The 16,642-nt window shown below is 42.1% G+C and overlaps 1 protein-coding gene across 1 annotated transcript; it reads right to left on the bottom strand.

Moving 5' to 3' along the window:
- Nucleotides 1-3,484: 3,484 nt before the first annotated feature.
- On the bottom strand, nucleotides 3,485-14,734 carry LOC113006826 (E3 ubiquitin-protein ligase pellino homolog 2). Its single transcript, XM_026143020.1, has 7 exons — nucleotides 14,370-14,734; nucleotides 8,958-9,087; nucleotides 6,285-6,386; nucleotides 5,667-5,861; nucleotides 4,879-5,064; nucleotides 4,566-4,771; nucleotides 3,485-4,396 (listed from the first exon to the last, which is right to left on the bottom strand). Exons 1-7 carry the CDS (start codon nucleotides 14,447-14,449, stop codon nucleotides 4,012-4,014), a joined length of 1,284 nt encoding a protein of 427 aa, XP_025998805.1. The 5' UTR covers nucleotides 14,450-14,734; the 3' UTR covers nucleotides 3,485-4,011.
- Between the last annotated feature and the right edge of the window lie 1,908 nt (nucleotides 14,735-16,642).

The following is a 16,642-nucleotide window of genomic DNA, read 5'->3' on the forward strand; positions in this document are numbered from 1 at the left end:
TTATATTTCTGCTTGAAATCAAGCCGCCTGTAATTTTGCCGGCATTTGCAGCTCGTTATCACATTTGCGCGGTGATGTACCGTACTCGACTGCCAAAAGTGCTCATAAAACAGATGATTATTTAAAACAGGTGATGCAACTCAAAGCAACCCTGCTCATGGTGTGGAAACCTCGGAGCTGGTAGAGGGCGCCCTCTGCTGGAGCCTTCTTGTTTCCCTTGTTAAACAGAAAGGACAGCACGGCAAACTTTGAACTGGTTTATTGACATGTGTATAGCGATTGTCTGTGCACCGGACGATTACAGAAGAATATGTTATAAAATAATACAAAATAGCTGTACACAACACAGATTATAGTTAAAGGAATGCATTGTTAACTGTGAGGTTTTATGCTGTATTATACATATCAGCTACTCACTCGCCTACGATGAGACGAGCTCATAAGTTGAGGAAGTTGAGGTTTGGCCATCTGGTTATGAAGGTCAATTAATAGATATGATAACAAACGAAGTTAGGGAAGAGCTGATGATGTTACTGGTGGTATCAAACAACCTGATGCTGAGCTAAAATACTTAGTCTCTAATTTTTTAACTAATACTAAAATCTAAAACTCAAAAAAAGTTACATATGGATGTCCATAACCCAAAGTGAGTCATAGAATAAAACAAAAAGAAAACTCAAACAAATATTGTACGTTAGCTCATAAACTAGAACCCAGTGGGGGTGCTGCAACTGTTCTCCATCCACATGCCAATGGTGTTACATGTTGTACTGTATATATGCATATCTCTCTCTCTATATATATTTTGTCAAAAGCAAGATTCACTGGATTTGGTGTGATTTGCGAAGGCCAGCTAATACACATGATTTCATTGCCTGTTTCATGAGACCCGTAAGTGGTTGACCTGTGGTGATCTACCCGACTGTTTGCCCTCTAGAATTTGGACATAAGATGTGGCTGCTCTCACATCGAACGCCTTAATCTGGAACTTTTTTTCACTCAAAGTGCCTTTTATCAGGCATCTTTCAGCTGTGACTCTAAAATCCTTAATCCTGAGCAACAGTAACACAACCCTCATCCACCACACTACAAATCTTATATTTAGACTTTAAAGGAGACCTATTATGCCTTTCCTCTTGTTCTGTCATACACATGCTTATACAAAAGTGGATGTTGATATTAAAAATGGTCGACCTTTCAAATAACGAGGTAAAGCTTCAAACGACCCAAAAGGCTCTGTTTTCTTCTACATCTGCGCCCATATGATTACGGTCATCTCAGGAATTCAGCTCTAACAATGAGACCAGGAGCCCCACCCACCCTCTGTTTAAACAGTCTTTGAGTGAGGGGCAGCCAATCAGAATAAAGTTAAAAGCGTGGGCGGGGAGCCAAAATGGCTTTTATTCACACAATAAATGAACTGAGTGGGCTGTCAAGGAAAATAAGGATTATTCTGAACTGTGAACCATGCAAAGCTACTGAAGAAGCATAAGAGGTCCCCTTCAAATGGAAAACATGCTGTCTTTCATTAGCTTTAAATGCTCCATGACGGGCCCAAATACAAAATGTAAACAAGTATCGATGTGAATGTCTTTCTGTGATGAATTGGTTTGGTGGAAAATATTAGCATAGTAGTACAAAGTGGGATTCAAGAGGTCTCATTCACAAAGATCGTGGATCTATCAAGTATGAGGATCTATTTAGGCGCTCGTTCTTTTTTCCTCTTGCTTTAAAGCCCACCTCCCCCAAAAAACAACAAAAACAAAACAGAAATGCTGCAGTTTTTAACCAACGAAGGACTCGGAAGACAGCTCAAACGTTCTCAGCATGAATTGCAAGTTGGCGCTCCACCGTGCAAAGTTTTCGAGTACGTGTACGTGTAGTGTACATACTGTATGTGTACGTTCAGCACATGCAAGCTAGACACAATTTTTTCACGTGAGTGTATTTCTTTCTTTTTTTTCTGTTTTTTAAATCAGTTATGTCTTTCATACTTGAGGCTATTATTGAATTTACTTGTTGAGCTAGTTCACCAAGCTACACCTAATATTCAGTTACAAAAATAGTATCACAATATAGACCATTCAATATGAGCACCAGGGAAGGCTAAATATAGCCCAAAGTATTTTGGCTACATTCATTGTCTGGGCAATGTTTTACGGTAGCAGAGTGTGTGTGAAAGTGTGTGTGTTCGTTAGACACAGTGTTGGCAATGTTTTCTCACTCACAAGCTCCCCTACATCTACCGCACGATTATATCTCGTAACATACACAACTTGCGTACGTACACTGAGTAACAACAGTTAACTAAAACCAATTGTCAGATAGAAAAATAGTTGCTGTATAATTTTTTTAAACACTGAACATCTAAAAGAATTCCTCCCACTTCCCCAAATAAAACCCTCCCCGTTTCCTAACAAAATAGTTTTCTTTGAAACAATAACCCAAAAAAAATGTTTTGAGGTTACACAAGGTCAAGCCTACTGACACTCCATCACACTACCATACACCCTGTTTAACATAATTCAGAAACCAGAAGTGTGTTCAAATTAACAAAGAACAAGCTGGATAGTTTTGCAGCATTACCAGCACAGTAAAGAAATGATAGAATTAGTAATTAAATATGGATCAGGCATTAAGTCTTTCAAATCTGCAGCTTGTGGTATCACTCATATTCTCTGGTCTATGACCCCCAATTTGGAAATAAGTCACGGGATTGAACACGCCTCTGGTTGAGCCCTTTACCTGGAAACCATTTCAGCCACATTTGAATTGGACTGCTGACCTAACACTTGGCTAAACATAGCATAACATCTAGCTTATCTATGGGAGTGCTATTATTGCTTCAGAGTTGGGAAGTGGAGTTCATACCCGGTTTTCATTCCAAGCCTTTGTTTATCCTTACCCTGCTTCATAATTAGGAAAAGATCTGCTGTAAAAGTACTGCAGTGTTCCCTCTGGCCCTTCGGAGCTAATCAAACAATCTGCAGGTTACTGTCCAAAGAATTACAACACATAGGGGTCTGTCATTAATGGGCAGTCTGTGCATAGATCTTACTCTACAGTGATATGTAAAGGACTCCAACAACATATGCTTCTAATTCCTTAACTTCAGAAACAGTTGTGAAGTTTTCCTTCATGGATCAGGAAGAGTGTTAAATGCTGTATGGAAGCACGAGCCACTGATCCCACATTATAATCATCAACCATCCGCAGTTAACAAAGCCCACTGAGAACACAGCTAGAAATATAAAACGGTTGCTAGTTCAGAAAGGAAAACCATTAATTATAATGCTGATGTCAGATAAGATATTTTTTTATGGAAGTTGATGCCAGAAGCATTAAGTTTTTTTGTGATGAAAGTCCTGCCGCAGCCAATGAACTAATAAAAAAAAAAAGTATATATATATATATATATATATATATATATATATATATATATATATATATATATATATATATATATATATATATATTCCACAGCAGCAGAAGTGATTACGCTTCATGTGAAAGGGTAGAAGATGAATAAGTGCAAAAGTTACTTGCATTTTATACAATGCATGGTGTTGAAGACTGACGAAAGTCATGTGGCTATCATTTGATAATATAGTTAAAATGCAGCATCATAGTTTAAGCTGTGAACGTGCAGCATCACTTCTGAGAGCTGTGTCTCGCTGAAAGACGAGTAATGACTGAAATCAACTGCCACTGTGTTCAGCTGGAATTAAAACCCTCTGACTCCTGCACGAGGGGGGCGGGAAATGGTTTAAAATTTAGAAAACACTTTGAATTGACAGCACTGATAATTCTGTCCTATTTTCTTGATCTTACACTAATCAGCAAGCCCTAAAGGATAAACAAAGGGAAGGATTTGTCAGCACTGAGCTACATTCAGTAACAGAGAGTGTTATTGTACAGAACACACACGCTTATCATACTGATCAACATTTGAACGCATGAACGCAGCTCAGGTAGCTTCCTGCTATTGTGGTTGTTGCTGAGAAGTGGTGATTAGTCGATGGGGCCCTGGAAGATGAGCCGTGTCCAGCCGGGGGAGCTCAGGGCAGTGGAGCAGAAGGGGCAGACAGGTCTGAAGGCATGCGTCCCATGGGGCAGAGGAGTCTCAGCCCAATACTTGGCTGTCCTCTCTGAGCAGACATGGCCACATGGCACAAAACCGTGAGTGGGGGCTCCGGCATCCACATACACCGCAGGCTCACAGCCCAGCCACAGCGGCACGTAGGGACCCACGCTCCTGCACAGGGGACATTCTCGCCGGGTGGTGGAGCCTTCACCCTCTCCTGGATCTTCCTCTCTCTCCGATCTCTGGCCCCAATCGTGGCGTCCGTGGACGTGGCCACAGGCGAGGTAGACCCAGGGTTGACGCTCTTCAAGGCTGAAGTTAAATAAAGTGTACCGATATTTTAAAGAAAATTTTTTAATGCATGCGTGTGTAACAAAATAGAAAAACCTGTGAAGAATTTTCTCCTAAAATTAGTAATTGGAAATAATCCGTTTTTAAATAAATAACAAGACCTTAATTTAACCATCAGTGTGGCCCTGACCTATGACTGCGTGGAAGGCTGGGGAACGCCAGTGTGCTGAGGCCGACGGGACACTGGGGCCGGGATGCGTTAAGCTCCTGACGAAGCGCCTCCAAGTGACGCAGAGTGGGAGAGCGCATGAGCCCCTCACCGGTGCGCCACAGCAGAGTAGCACCACAGAGATCGACGAGCGACCCGTCACGTAGTGCGCTGCTCTCCCCCTCCGCCTGAAGTGACGCACAAACAGATATTTGTGTACAATAAAAGGCAAACACAGACCCCGAAAGTTCACTGAAGAAATGTAGATATGGTAACCAAACCTGCGGCAACTCACCAGCGTCCCCCTGCTGGGTCCAGACCGTGTCTCCCGCAGCGCATAAACATCTCCACAGACGGAGATCTCCCTCCACAGGCCTTGCTTGGGATCCTCTGGGAAGCCCTGTGGGTGCATCACTAGCACCCCATTAGTGGTGAGGCCATCCATATGCCCATCAGGATTTTTCCATTTGGTTGCTTTCTCCTGTGGCAGCAAAGACATTAAAACATAATATTGATATGTTTCAGAAAGTATTTTTATTGTGTCAATCATACTGTTATTCCCAGCATGAAGAGTGCTGCTCTCGTCTTACTTTCAAATACAGGCAGTCCAAAAACACAGGGAAAAAAGACTTTGCAGTTAGATCTTCAGTGCATCACTTTCTACAACAGAAGTCCCACAGCACTGTGCAAAAGTCTTTGGCCACCGCACCATTTTGCAAGGAAAATGGGTACAGCAATTTATTGAGATGTGCAAATACACATGGAAACACATGGACAACGCACCCATCCCTTGCAGGCAGGTGCTTTTCTATGCTTGAATGATTCATAGGTCAGTGTTAAGTGGCGTAACATACAAAGCAACACTCTCAAAATGGTCAGGTACAAGGAATGGACTGAAAATGAGTGAAAGCTAGTCAAACACTGCAATTTTTATCAGATCGTTTCATGGAAAGTTAAGCTCTCTTAAATCATCAGGATGTGTACAGTAGACAAGAAACTGGGACTCAGTTAGATTTTTCAATAACTTAAAATCTAAAATATTCTGTTATTAGAAACCTGTTGCTGGAGTATGAGTCTACTCACCCCTAAGAAAATATTTTTGGAGGAGTCAAAGCCTGCAGCATAGATGCGTGCAGTGTAAGGCGGGTTGCGCTCGCACACTATTCTGCAGGCAAAACGGGAAATGGTGCTGGGAGCAATGGAAGGATCTTCGCCTTCCTTTCCTCCAGAGGTGTCTGTTACCACAAAGTCAATAGGACTCTCTGTGGAGCGTCCAATCTGCAGGGGACAGCACAGAAAAATACTATTTATTAACTGAAACAAATGTCTCATTAAAATGTTACTGGTAAGCAGAGCTATTTCTTTTAAAGCATCAGTGCTCATAATTTTATGGCTTTGAGCTATCTGGGCAAGATGGTTCATTTTTATGTTTAAAAAGATCTGTAAGAGCAATAGAAAAGCACAAGCGTGTGCATAAAAATAGACTTTCTTGGAGCTATGACGTAAATCTCTTTATTTTTAACACTTAATGGTCCCAGTTCTGAACCAAAATAATCTACCCTCCTGTAGAAATGACTTTGATGGGATTACATAACAGTTGGAAACTTGCACATGATCGCACTTCTTGGAGTACATTTTGCTGTGAATCCTCTCATCACTCAAAAGAAAATAAAAGTTGACTTTGTTTGCTTGCTGTGTTACCTGGAACATGTCTGTGTTGTTGTCATGGCAGTACTCCACCACCACGGTCTGGTTTCGGGACAGGGTGAAAGAGATGCTGTGCTGCCCCCTGCTGTGCACCGCCTGCAACAACAACAACAGCAACAACTTGTGGTACAGCAGTCATTTTCTGGAAGCTTCTTTCTTTTCATTTAACCACCCATATTCTTAAGTAAAACACACAGTTATAAGCAAATAAAGTATATCTACATTTTTGTTTTTAAAGGCGCCTTTAAATTCAAACAGTTTGTGCAAAGGGACTGGCATTTATACAACACTTTTCCAGTCTTACCACTCCAAGCATTTTAAACCAACAGTCCCCAACCCCCGGGCCACGGACCGGTACTGGCCGTGAGTCATTGGAACCGGGCCGTGAGAGTTGTGAAATTGATCGGTTTTAGGGTTTTTATCGTCAACTCGGTTTTCCTGGGTCTTTTCCCCATGTGTTATGAATAAATCTTCTTTTTTTGCTACCGGTACTGGTTTTATTTTGTTGCGGCACCTTAAAGGCCGGTCAGTGAAAATATTGTTGGACATAAACCGGTCGTGGCACAAAAAAGGTTGGGGACTGCATTTTAGACTACAAGCCACATTTACCCATATAATCATACAACCTAACTTATGTCTTTGGATTGTGGGTAAAAGTCAGAGAACTCTCGCAGACCCAGGAAGAACACGCAAACTCCACCTCACCATGATTCGGGAACCTTGTTGTGAAGCCAAAGTGCTAACCACGGTACCATCATCCAACATTAAGAGCAGCATTTAGCAATGACGTGCTGGTCTTCTACTAAGCGCCAGACAAACAGATCAGCCGGTGGATGTTGATCTAATATAGATACTGGATGACGTGTCTGCTGATATAAAAGCCTTTCTTTGTTGTGTTGGAAATTGCTGAATAAGATGCTTGGAAGAGTCTAGACATGGTGTCATCACACAGATTCTCTTACAGAGTCAGTTCTCAGCACAGCACATGTAACAACACAGCAGAACAGATGGTGGTGTGGTGTGGGTTTCATGGTAAGTTGTTAACCAGTTTGTGTAATACAATCCCACAAATCTGATCACTCTCATGTTCAGCTTCATTAAGTACACCACTGAAATCAAATATAATACGACAGCTCTGACACAAATTTGACACTGTCAAAAATTCCCAGGTTTTGAGATAGTTCTATGTTTTTTCAGATCACATTAGGTGGTGGTGATGAACATGACAGCATTACTTTTAGGTGGTCCTGAATGTTTGCCTCGCTCCATGGGGATATTATTTAGTGTGGCTCTGCGGCTTATAGCAGACTTCCAAAAAACAGCAAGGAATACTGCTTTCAGTGGCAGTCTAAGACTGCTGGGCCAGGAACTTTCTGGTGGACAGCTGAATGGTGTCAAGAAGAGCCAAAAAACCAACTCTGCCAGTGAGCCAGGTTGGCCCTGCCACATGGTTTTGGCCCCAGTATACTCGCCACATTGGTGCACTGTTGGTAACATTATCACACAGCCTCTTCCATTTATGGTCCCTGTTACAGTGCAGATACCTGCTGCAATATTCTCCTGAACAACAGGTGTCACCATTCAGACAAAACCTCATATAGGAGGAGAAGAAGTCAAAACAAGAACCAAGAACCAAAGAACAGCCAAGTTTTTCTCCACAAGGTCTCATCTTTTCGTGGCTCAAGAGTTGGGAGTTCGCCTTGTTCGAGCCCCGGCTTGGACAGTCTCGGTCGTTGTGTCTTTGGGCAAGACACTTTACCCGTTGCCTACTGGTGGTGGTCAGAGGGCCCGGTGGCGCCAGTGTCCGACAGCCTCGCCTCTGTCAGTGCGCCCCAGGGTGGCTGTGGCTACAATGTAGCTGCCATCACCAGTGTGTGAATGGATGGATGACTGGTTGTGTAAAGCGCTTTGGGGTCCTTAGGGACTAGTAAAGCACTATACAAATACAGGCCATTTACCATTTCAGATTGTTGCAACTTCTTCCTCTGTAAACTCTGTGAATCTCTGAGCTTCTGTGCTAATGTATGATAAAAATGGCGGTACAACCAACACAATCTTACACTTGTCTCTTCAATTAAGCTGCAGCAACTGCAGCTGCGAATCTGAAGTTTAATGTTAATAATTTGTCATACAGTGCTTTTTGTCAGGTACTGCACAAACGTTATAATGGGACCTTAACAGTGACTGAACTTTCAAAATAAAAGTAAGTGGCTTTTCAACTGGTATTCTGATCATAGGTGGTACTGTTATCTTAAATTAAATAAATAAATAAACAATACTGTTGGTTATTGTTCATATACTTGAAAGACCAGCCAAGCAAAGTCTCTGTGTGGGAAAAAAATATCCATCCAAAATAATATAAATGTTGGCCGATTTATTGATACCTGAATTTTGTACTAGCTAAAAACAGTATCCAAGCAGTAATCAGTATCAGTCATCTCCAGATTAAAATCTTAATTCAGCTCAAGTTTTTTACATGCAGCATCTTTCAGTACATCAAACAGCCTTATGTAGGATGACACACACACACACAGACAGACCACATAAACCTGTCTTCATGATTAGTCATCCTTCCTCTGGCACACAACAGGGGTTACAGGAAGGAAACTCATGTTACACAATGATGAAAACTATAGCACACACACACACATGCGCATGGACACGTACCTTGCTGTCCTGTGGTGTATTGAGGATGTGCACAGCACTGGGCTTGACACCGTTGGCCTTGGCCCTTCGGTACAGAGCAAAGCGGCTCTTTCTGCGCCCACGGTCTCCGTTTGGAAGGGAGCCATTGTAGCTGGAGGAAGATAAACAAACACAAGAACATGACGAAAAATATCTACTGAAACCAACAAATGATGTTTAAGTAATCTAATTTGGGCTGGAATACAGCCGACATCTAGCTTTATTGAGAAAGCCTAATTGTGTTAAAAACACAGTTATCTTGTTTGCATACTTATCATAAGTCATCACTTAAATGACACTGAAGCTGCCAAGATGTCAGGAAAATAACGGCAATTAAAGTGCAAGCTCAATTAATTATGTGCATCTTTACAGCAATACCGCTGCTCGCTCGTTTGAAATGAATTAGAGCAGCACATTCAGGCCACTCGTGATTCATGTTAAACTGCTGAACCTCAATGAGAAAGACAACCTGCACTTGATCTGACTCACTCGGCTTGTCCTTAAGGCCCACGTTCACTAAAGAAGAGCTCGCTCTTCATCTAACCTCTTACAATATAAAGCATCTTCAGCAAGACAGATTTATTTTCATCACACCATTGCCCAATTACATTAACCATAAAGAGTTGAGTAAGTGGTCTGGAGAGGATACTGAATAATACTTTGAAGCTTTGTGTTCATTAATAGCAAGCAGATATGATAGGTTCTTTCAGAGGGTGGTAAATAACATAGTCCAGCCCATTACTGTTTTATAACTCAATATAAGGCTTTTAAATGAAAATCCTTCTGACACCTTAACTAAGATATTGAATTTGTCCTCAATGTTTTCTGTAGCTGGGTCAATGTAATTTCTTTCACAGCTTGAGTTCACAAAAAAGGCAGTATGTAAGGCTTGTGACTAATGAGCAGGACATGTTTCTTATTAAAAGCATTCAGAGGAAGTCCTGCAGGCAAGACTCACAATTTTGACAATAACCATCTTCACTGCTCCCCACAGTTGATGGGATGAAAAGCCATCTGGTCTGGTTTTCTTCTGACTTTTGGTCTTGATTTGAGTACAAAAGGAAGCACTGCCTACTTTTTGAGTGTCAGTAAAGTGTAGCTCTGACACTGCGATGAATTTACAAAAGGAATGAAGAAAGATGATTTAAGTGACTTTGCAAGTGGCATGTTCTAGACGGGTGGTCTGAGCATTTCAGAAACTGTTGATCTGCTTGGATGTTCCCACACAGCCATCTCTAAGTTTAACTGAGAGTGGTCCAAAAAAGGGAAATATCTGATGAGGGGCAGTTCTCTGGGATGAACAATGCCTTATTGATACCACTCACAGGAGTATGGCATAGATGCATTCAGACTGAGTCGGTAACAGTAATTCAAATAAGCACTCAATACAACCAAGGTATGCAGAAGAGCATCTCTGAATGCACAACATATTAAACTTGAAGCAGTTGGAAAACCACATTGGGTGCCACTCATGTGAGCTAAAGCTTTATTTAGACCTCTGCTAGAAATGTATGTCCTAACTTACGTAATAATTGGAAACTCATTTCACCCCTACACCACAACCTTTCACGCCATTTAAGTCTTTTGTATCCATCAACCCAATGTGTAGGCACATTTCTCAGAGGTACACATCAGGTCGGTGCGTAGGGTTATAACAAGGTTCCAGTTATGGCGTAAGTTACAACATAAATCTGACGTATAAGTATAATTAACACGTAAGAATGGAAAACTGAGTCTATAATGTCCACAAGCTCACTGAAAGTGGAAAACAGAAGACTGGAGTCTCAATTTTACAGCGACATTTAGATGATAGGGTCAGAATCTGCCATTAACATGTTGGTAATGGATCCATCCTGCCTTGTATCGATGGTTCAGGTTGGTGGTGGTATAATGATGTGAGGGATACGTTCTTGACCGATCAGTATCCCTGTTAAAATGCCACAATATACCAGAATATTGCAGCTGACCATGTCCATCCCTTTATAATACAGTGTACCTATTTTCTGATGGCTGCTTCCAGCAGGATAACACAAACTATGCTAGAAAGGTAAAATCATCTCAAACTGCTTCCTTGAAATCGGAATGCACCGATCCAATATTAAGATCAGATATTAGTCTGACAGCCCCCCCCCCCCCCCATAAAAAAACAAAGCAAACAAACAAAAAAACTGGTCTGGTTACTGGTCTGGATATTGGTTATACTGAACTGATCTGTGGTCTGATACATTCATTTCAGTTCACTATGGTTCTGTGTTTACTTCCTCACTAGACAGCAGCAGCTAGCAGCAGAGCTAATGTAGCATGGAGCGAGCAAACACCAGAATGTCAGCAGTTTGGAGGCATTGCAACAGCTTCGGTCTCTAAATTTGCAAAGTTGTTGTTTTTTTTTTTGCTGCAAACTGGGCTCAAGGTGACATGACTGACAACACCTGACAATGAAGATGCTTTCTGTCTCTTCCTTCACTAGTTTACTTTCACTCTCATTATATTCTGTCACCGACCATATCTAAGAAGCTAGAAGGACACTGGTTTAGTGTTACACCTGTTGGTAATCTTCTATTATACTTATGGTAACGTGACCTCTCCTGACAGCTCACAGCTGTGTGTAAGGATGAAAAGGGAAAACTGTTAATAACAGCAGTTTCCAGCAACCTAATGTCGCTCACTTGAATCACTCTAATATCACTTTGACATGAGCTCTCTGAAAATAAATTAGATGAACAACTTTAGCATATTTTTCATAGTTTTTCACTGCATTTACCCCAGGCCTGTTTTTATTTATTCTTTTACTATTTAATACTAACACTTCAATAAATTTGTATTCATGAAAAAATGTAAACTGTCTTTGATGGTTCAATCTGTGAGCTTGTCTAAGAGCAAGTTGATATTGTGCATTTCAATTCCATGAATCTCAGAACATAGATTTTCTGTGGTTGACAATCCTCAGGATAGAGCGGGAAAGGAAGGTGGGATGATGATGCTGACCAGATCAAGTATGTCACCTGGAAATACTACAAACAGGGCACATTCAACTTTGATTTTTTTTTTATGTGAAATCCAATTAAAGAGCATGACTCAATGCAAACCTGTACCCTTCCTGGCCTGCTCTGACAGTTCAAACTAAACTGTGACTAACAAGGAAAAGACTGGTGCAGGAATCACGGACACACAAGCACAGAGCTTTCAGGGCTTTGGCCAAAAGTCAGAGCACATAAAATAGGGCAAAGGATAAGAGGCTGCAGGAGATAGAGAAAAGGGTAGCAGGTTGGTCGAAATGGAGGCAGAAAAACAGTCAGAAGCTATCACAAGTTTTAGAGAAATAAGTGAATAAAATGAAGGATGGGAGATGGAGAACAGGGACTGAAAGATCACGCAAAGCAGAGGATTGAGGGGGAAAGGCCAGAAGGACAGCAGCTCTTTAAGATGCGTTTGTGGGCAGTTCAGCCTGCATCACAAATGTGCACACATCATAAGGCACTATATGAAATATTCACTCCTTCTGCCCCTCAACACGAGGTTTATTTTCGTTGAGGGCAAGTCACCAAGGAGGCCTGCCTCTGTGAAAGTCAGCACTCAGCAAAACACTGAATGGTCGGCTAGAGAAAGGGCTGGGTGATAGACAGAGGAATGAGACAGAGACCATATTGAGATAAGTTATGGAGGAGAATAGAAAGGTGTGAGAAGACAAGAGGGTGTTCGCATAGCGAATAGAGGGGGTTGCTGGACGGGACATGGTGGTGGTACATGGTGTCCAGAATAACTAAGGTGACGAGAGATAGCAGGCAAGCAGCCTCTGCAAAGATCACATGGCCAGCAGTGAAGTAGACATTGACCACAAGGGGCATGGGATCATCAAAGCTGACAGATGCAAAGCCAAACCACAGTTGCATAAAACATGGCCAGAAAATTATGAAATCTGACAGGAAGCAGTAAAAGATACAACCTGTTCTTACACTGCCTGCCTCCAGGCAAAATTACCTGCTGTATGTTTGAGAGCAATAAATTCCACAAATCCAAATGTAATATACCTGTGATCACCCATATAATAAAACAATTATTCACAATATTACTGTACCGTGTACTACTACAACCAGGCTGTGGCACTGGAAGATAGTTAATCAGCTTTATCTCTTTATCCTTGTCTGTCAGCTCTTTTTCTAAACCACAGACAGGTTACCAGTCTGGCAGGGCACAATCAAAACCGACTCTCAATCACCACAGCTTTGAAAGTGAGGTTGTACAAAATGCATTTTTTTAGCCATCGAGGAGGCGCATTTCGGCACACACTGCAGAGCACACTGGTGTTCAAGTTCCACAGCCAAAAAAAGGAAAAAAATTCTCAAAATAGGCATTCAGTTCTCACATCCTTACTCTGATGTGAGCGTGTAAAGGGCTGCTGTGTTCAAACGGACGTTAATCAGTATTCTAATGCAGGCGGGCTACAGCCTCCTCACTCTGTGTTCAGCTGGAGGGGAAGAGATAGGCCATTAGGTCAGTTATCTTTGGCATACACAGGAAGCTCTGCAGGGCAAAAGGGAGGCCTGTGTAAGGCTGTGTATATGATTGTGTATGTGTATATGTGTGTTGTAATTTCCTGGTCCTTGCAAACTGTGCATAGAGTGGAGCTGCAGGGCTGGAAGTGCTGTGGAAGCTGGTGGCTGTCATCAGCACATCCTGCCCACTCCTGTACTTGTGTGCGCTGGTGATGTAGAAGGGCTTTTCTCCTCCTCCGCCTCCTCCTCCTCCTTCCTCCCTCACTCCCTCCCTCCCGCCCTGGCATGGACGGTCATCTGGCTGAGACGTTTTATTAATTAGTAATACCAAACGAGAGCGCGACTATGACTATGAATATAAGCAAAACGCATTTTTCAGACGACGCTGTTCTCCTCCCTGCTACTTTTAGCGAGCACCGATCCAGCAAAGTATGACATCATTGGGATTTTCAGGTCTGAGCAATCCAGCGCTGCCACTACAACCATTGATGAAAAACCGGCTACATCCGTAGTAGCCTTATGTACTATGGCCAAGGCAGATGTTGCACCTTTACACTTAAACATGATGGAGAAACTATGCTGGGCTGTAGTTTGAGATAAAATGCCTTAAAAACTTACTTTTTAACATTACTACACAGCTACACCGGTGAGGGAAAACGACGACAATGTAACATAAATGAGAAATAAGCTAGAATCCCTTACTACGATTGATTTAATAACCCTAAAACAACCGTAAGCGCGATATATTTTGTAAGAGCAGTGGATTAAAGCTGAACTCGAACGTCATTTGCTGGGTTATTTGTGCTGGTGAAACCGCTACATATTTAAAGGTTAATTTGCCACTGGAGCTGTTCACCAAACGATATAATTTCACTCTAGCTTAAGGTTTTAAAAGACTTACCCCAAAATGACCAATTCGCCGTATTTTACCGGGTCTTTAACGGGCACATCATCATCTCCGTCTTTTTTCGGTGAATTCATCAGACTGGACTGGTCCAGATGGGGCAAAAAACGCGTCCAATTGCAATAGTGGTGAGATAAAACAATGCTAACACACTCGAAACTGTAGGGAAGTGGTTTTGGTTGTAGTCTACCAAAGTTTGGGCACTGTTGGGCAAAGTTTTTCCAGACTTCTAGGTGTTTTTTTCATTGTTTTAATCCGGTGAAGGAGCATCTTTTCGTGGCTTTAATGCCAGTGTGTAGCTAGTTTGTATCGCGACAAATCTGTTCAGTAGCAGGGGATACAACAACGGCTAACGGTAGGGAGTGGGCTGTACCATAAATTGGGGGAAGAGGATGCCATTCACAGCATATGTCGAAAAATTTGATAAAATTTACGCCCGTTGGGAAAAACGTGCAACTTCTCGATTGAAAATGCTGATAAAAACTTCACGTGCGATTATTAGATAAATAAATGCAGTTCAGCATTTAGAACGTAAAAGCGCCATGAACGTATCCACCCGCGGAATACGAATGGATGCATCCGTCATGTGAAGCTGGCTCCCCCCGATAGAATAAAATGAGCCATTTCGAAATCCACAGGAAGTACCCGCATCCCCCTGCCATACCGAGGGATTCTACTATATTTAAAGTAAAATACTACCTCACTGGATTTATTTATTTATTTATTGGTATGGTCATAAGTGATGCTGATCTAACGGGCCATTATTCAGTCTGACGTAAGGAGGAGCTCCGGGGGGTGTGGTGGTGGAGCTAAGATGTGGGTCACCACTGCGCCCCAGACTACACCTTCCCCCCCGCTCCCTGGATTTCATGTGGGAGTCGGGAGACGGATATAGGACGGCTGGAACCCACGCGTGCATCCCTCTCTCGCTCTTTTCTCTCACACTGTAGTAAGGCATCATGTTGTGACCGCATGAGGGCAGTGCACTTGCTAAGTACAACTTTCCAGCCAGTAAAGTCTGAATGGTTTTTTTTGTGACTAATTTTCCAGTTTAAATATCACTTCTATTTACACGCACTGTCCAGTAATATAAACGAATGAACAGCTAAGCTTAGATATGACACCTCCACCCCACACCAACACATGAAAGCAAAACCTTTGCTGCAGGGGTTTTGAACAGAAGCCAGAGACACACTGATCAGCATCGTTGTCTTCATGTGGAGCAGTCCCCTTTTTCATGTTTGGCTTACTGGTGTAACATGTAGTAGCTTGCAGATAGAGTTGCAAGGCGAAACGGTATAGCACTCTGCATGACTCTGCAGTGTGTGGCAGTGTCGGGCCTCTTTTTACTGGATATATGGGACAGCAGTAAAACATTTGCATGTGCAAATTTACAGATGTTAACCTAATTGCTATGATAATAGTTTCAAAAGGTAATGACTGTGCCCTCAGTAACACATTTGCAGTGCTACAGAGCAGTGATGACACTGTATGTGGGTAATGACTCATGAATCAGCTTCAGAATTAACCAAAGCAAACAGCCACACCCTTATTTCATAATTGACAGCCCACAGCGGTCACAGAGTAACTGATCAACCAGCGTGAGCACTAAGTAATCTTTTGTATACTGGATATCAGAAGGTTAACCTCCAACATACTTTTCTTCTGAGATACAAAGTAGAAACTGGATGGACCAGATGTGCATGCTTCTCTGTGTGTTTGTGTTTGTGCATGTTTCAGTGTGAGTTTCTTCCTTTTCCACTGCGAGATTAAGGTCACACCCTCCTCAGTCTCTCCTGCCATCTCTCCCATATTCCCTGCTTTTTTCCTTCTGCTTCTTTATTTTTGTCTGCCTGTCCTTGTTCGGCTTCAGTTTCAGTATTAAACTAGAAAATATTTTTGTACTAATCCTCACTGTTCCTTTTAATTTACATAGTTTGTGGCCATAATAATCCATCAGCAGGACAAGGATCCAGTTTTCGCTGTCGGGATTATTTACCTGTCATGTCTAACCAGGAATTTAAGGAATGTTCTGAATGAATACAACCCCACTCCATGTCTGGTAATTGGCAATTGGCTGACTATGTTTAATGATCATGTAGTAATCCCCATCTGAGTGTTTTATCATTTTTACTGACGTCGCTGAACGATTGCAGCAACAGAACAGTAGGAGGGATTCATCTGCGTTTTAAAGGATACCGCAGAATAGATGTTTGTTGTCACGTAGAGAGCTGAAAAGGCACTCTATTAGTAAAGTGTCTCATTCACAG

This window comes from Astatotilapia calliptera, chromosome 15 (genome assembly GCF_900246225.1).
Source record: "Astatotilapia calliptera chromosome 15, fAstCal1.2, whole genome shotgun sequence".
NCBI lineage: Eukaryota > Metazoa > Chordata > Actinopteri > Cichliformes > Cichlidae > Astatotilapia > Astatotilapia calliptera.

Coding starts and splice junctions, on each gene's coding strand:
- LOC113006826 (XM_026143020.1), bottom strand. CDS start 14,449: ATGAATTCACCGAAAAAAGACGGAGATGATGATGTGCCCGTTAAAGAC. Junction 6,387..8,957: donor ATACACCACAGGACAGCAAG/GTACGTGTCCAT, acceptor TTGTTGTTGCAG/GCGGTGCACAGCAGGGGGCA. Junction 4,397..4,565: donor AGCCTTCCACGCAGTCATAG/GTCAGGGCCACA, acceptor ATTTAACTTCAG/CCTTGAAGAGCGTCAACCCT.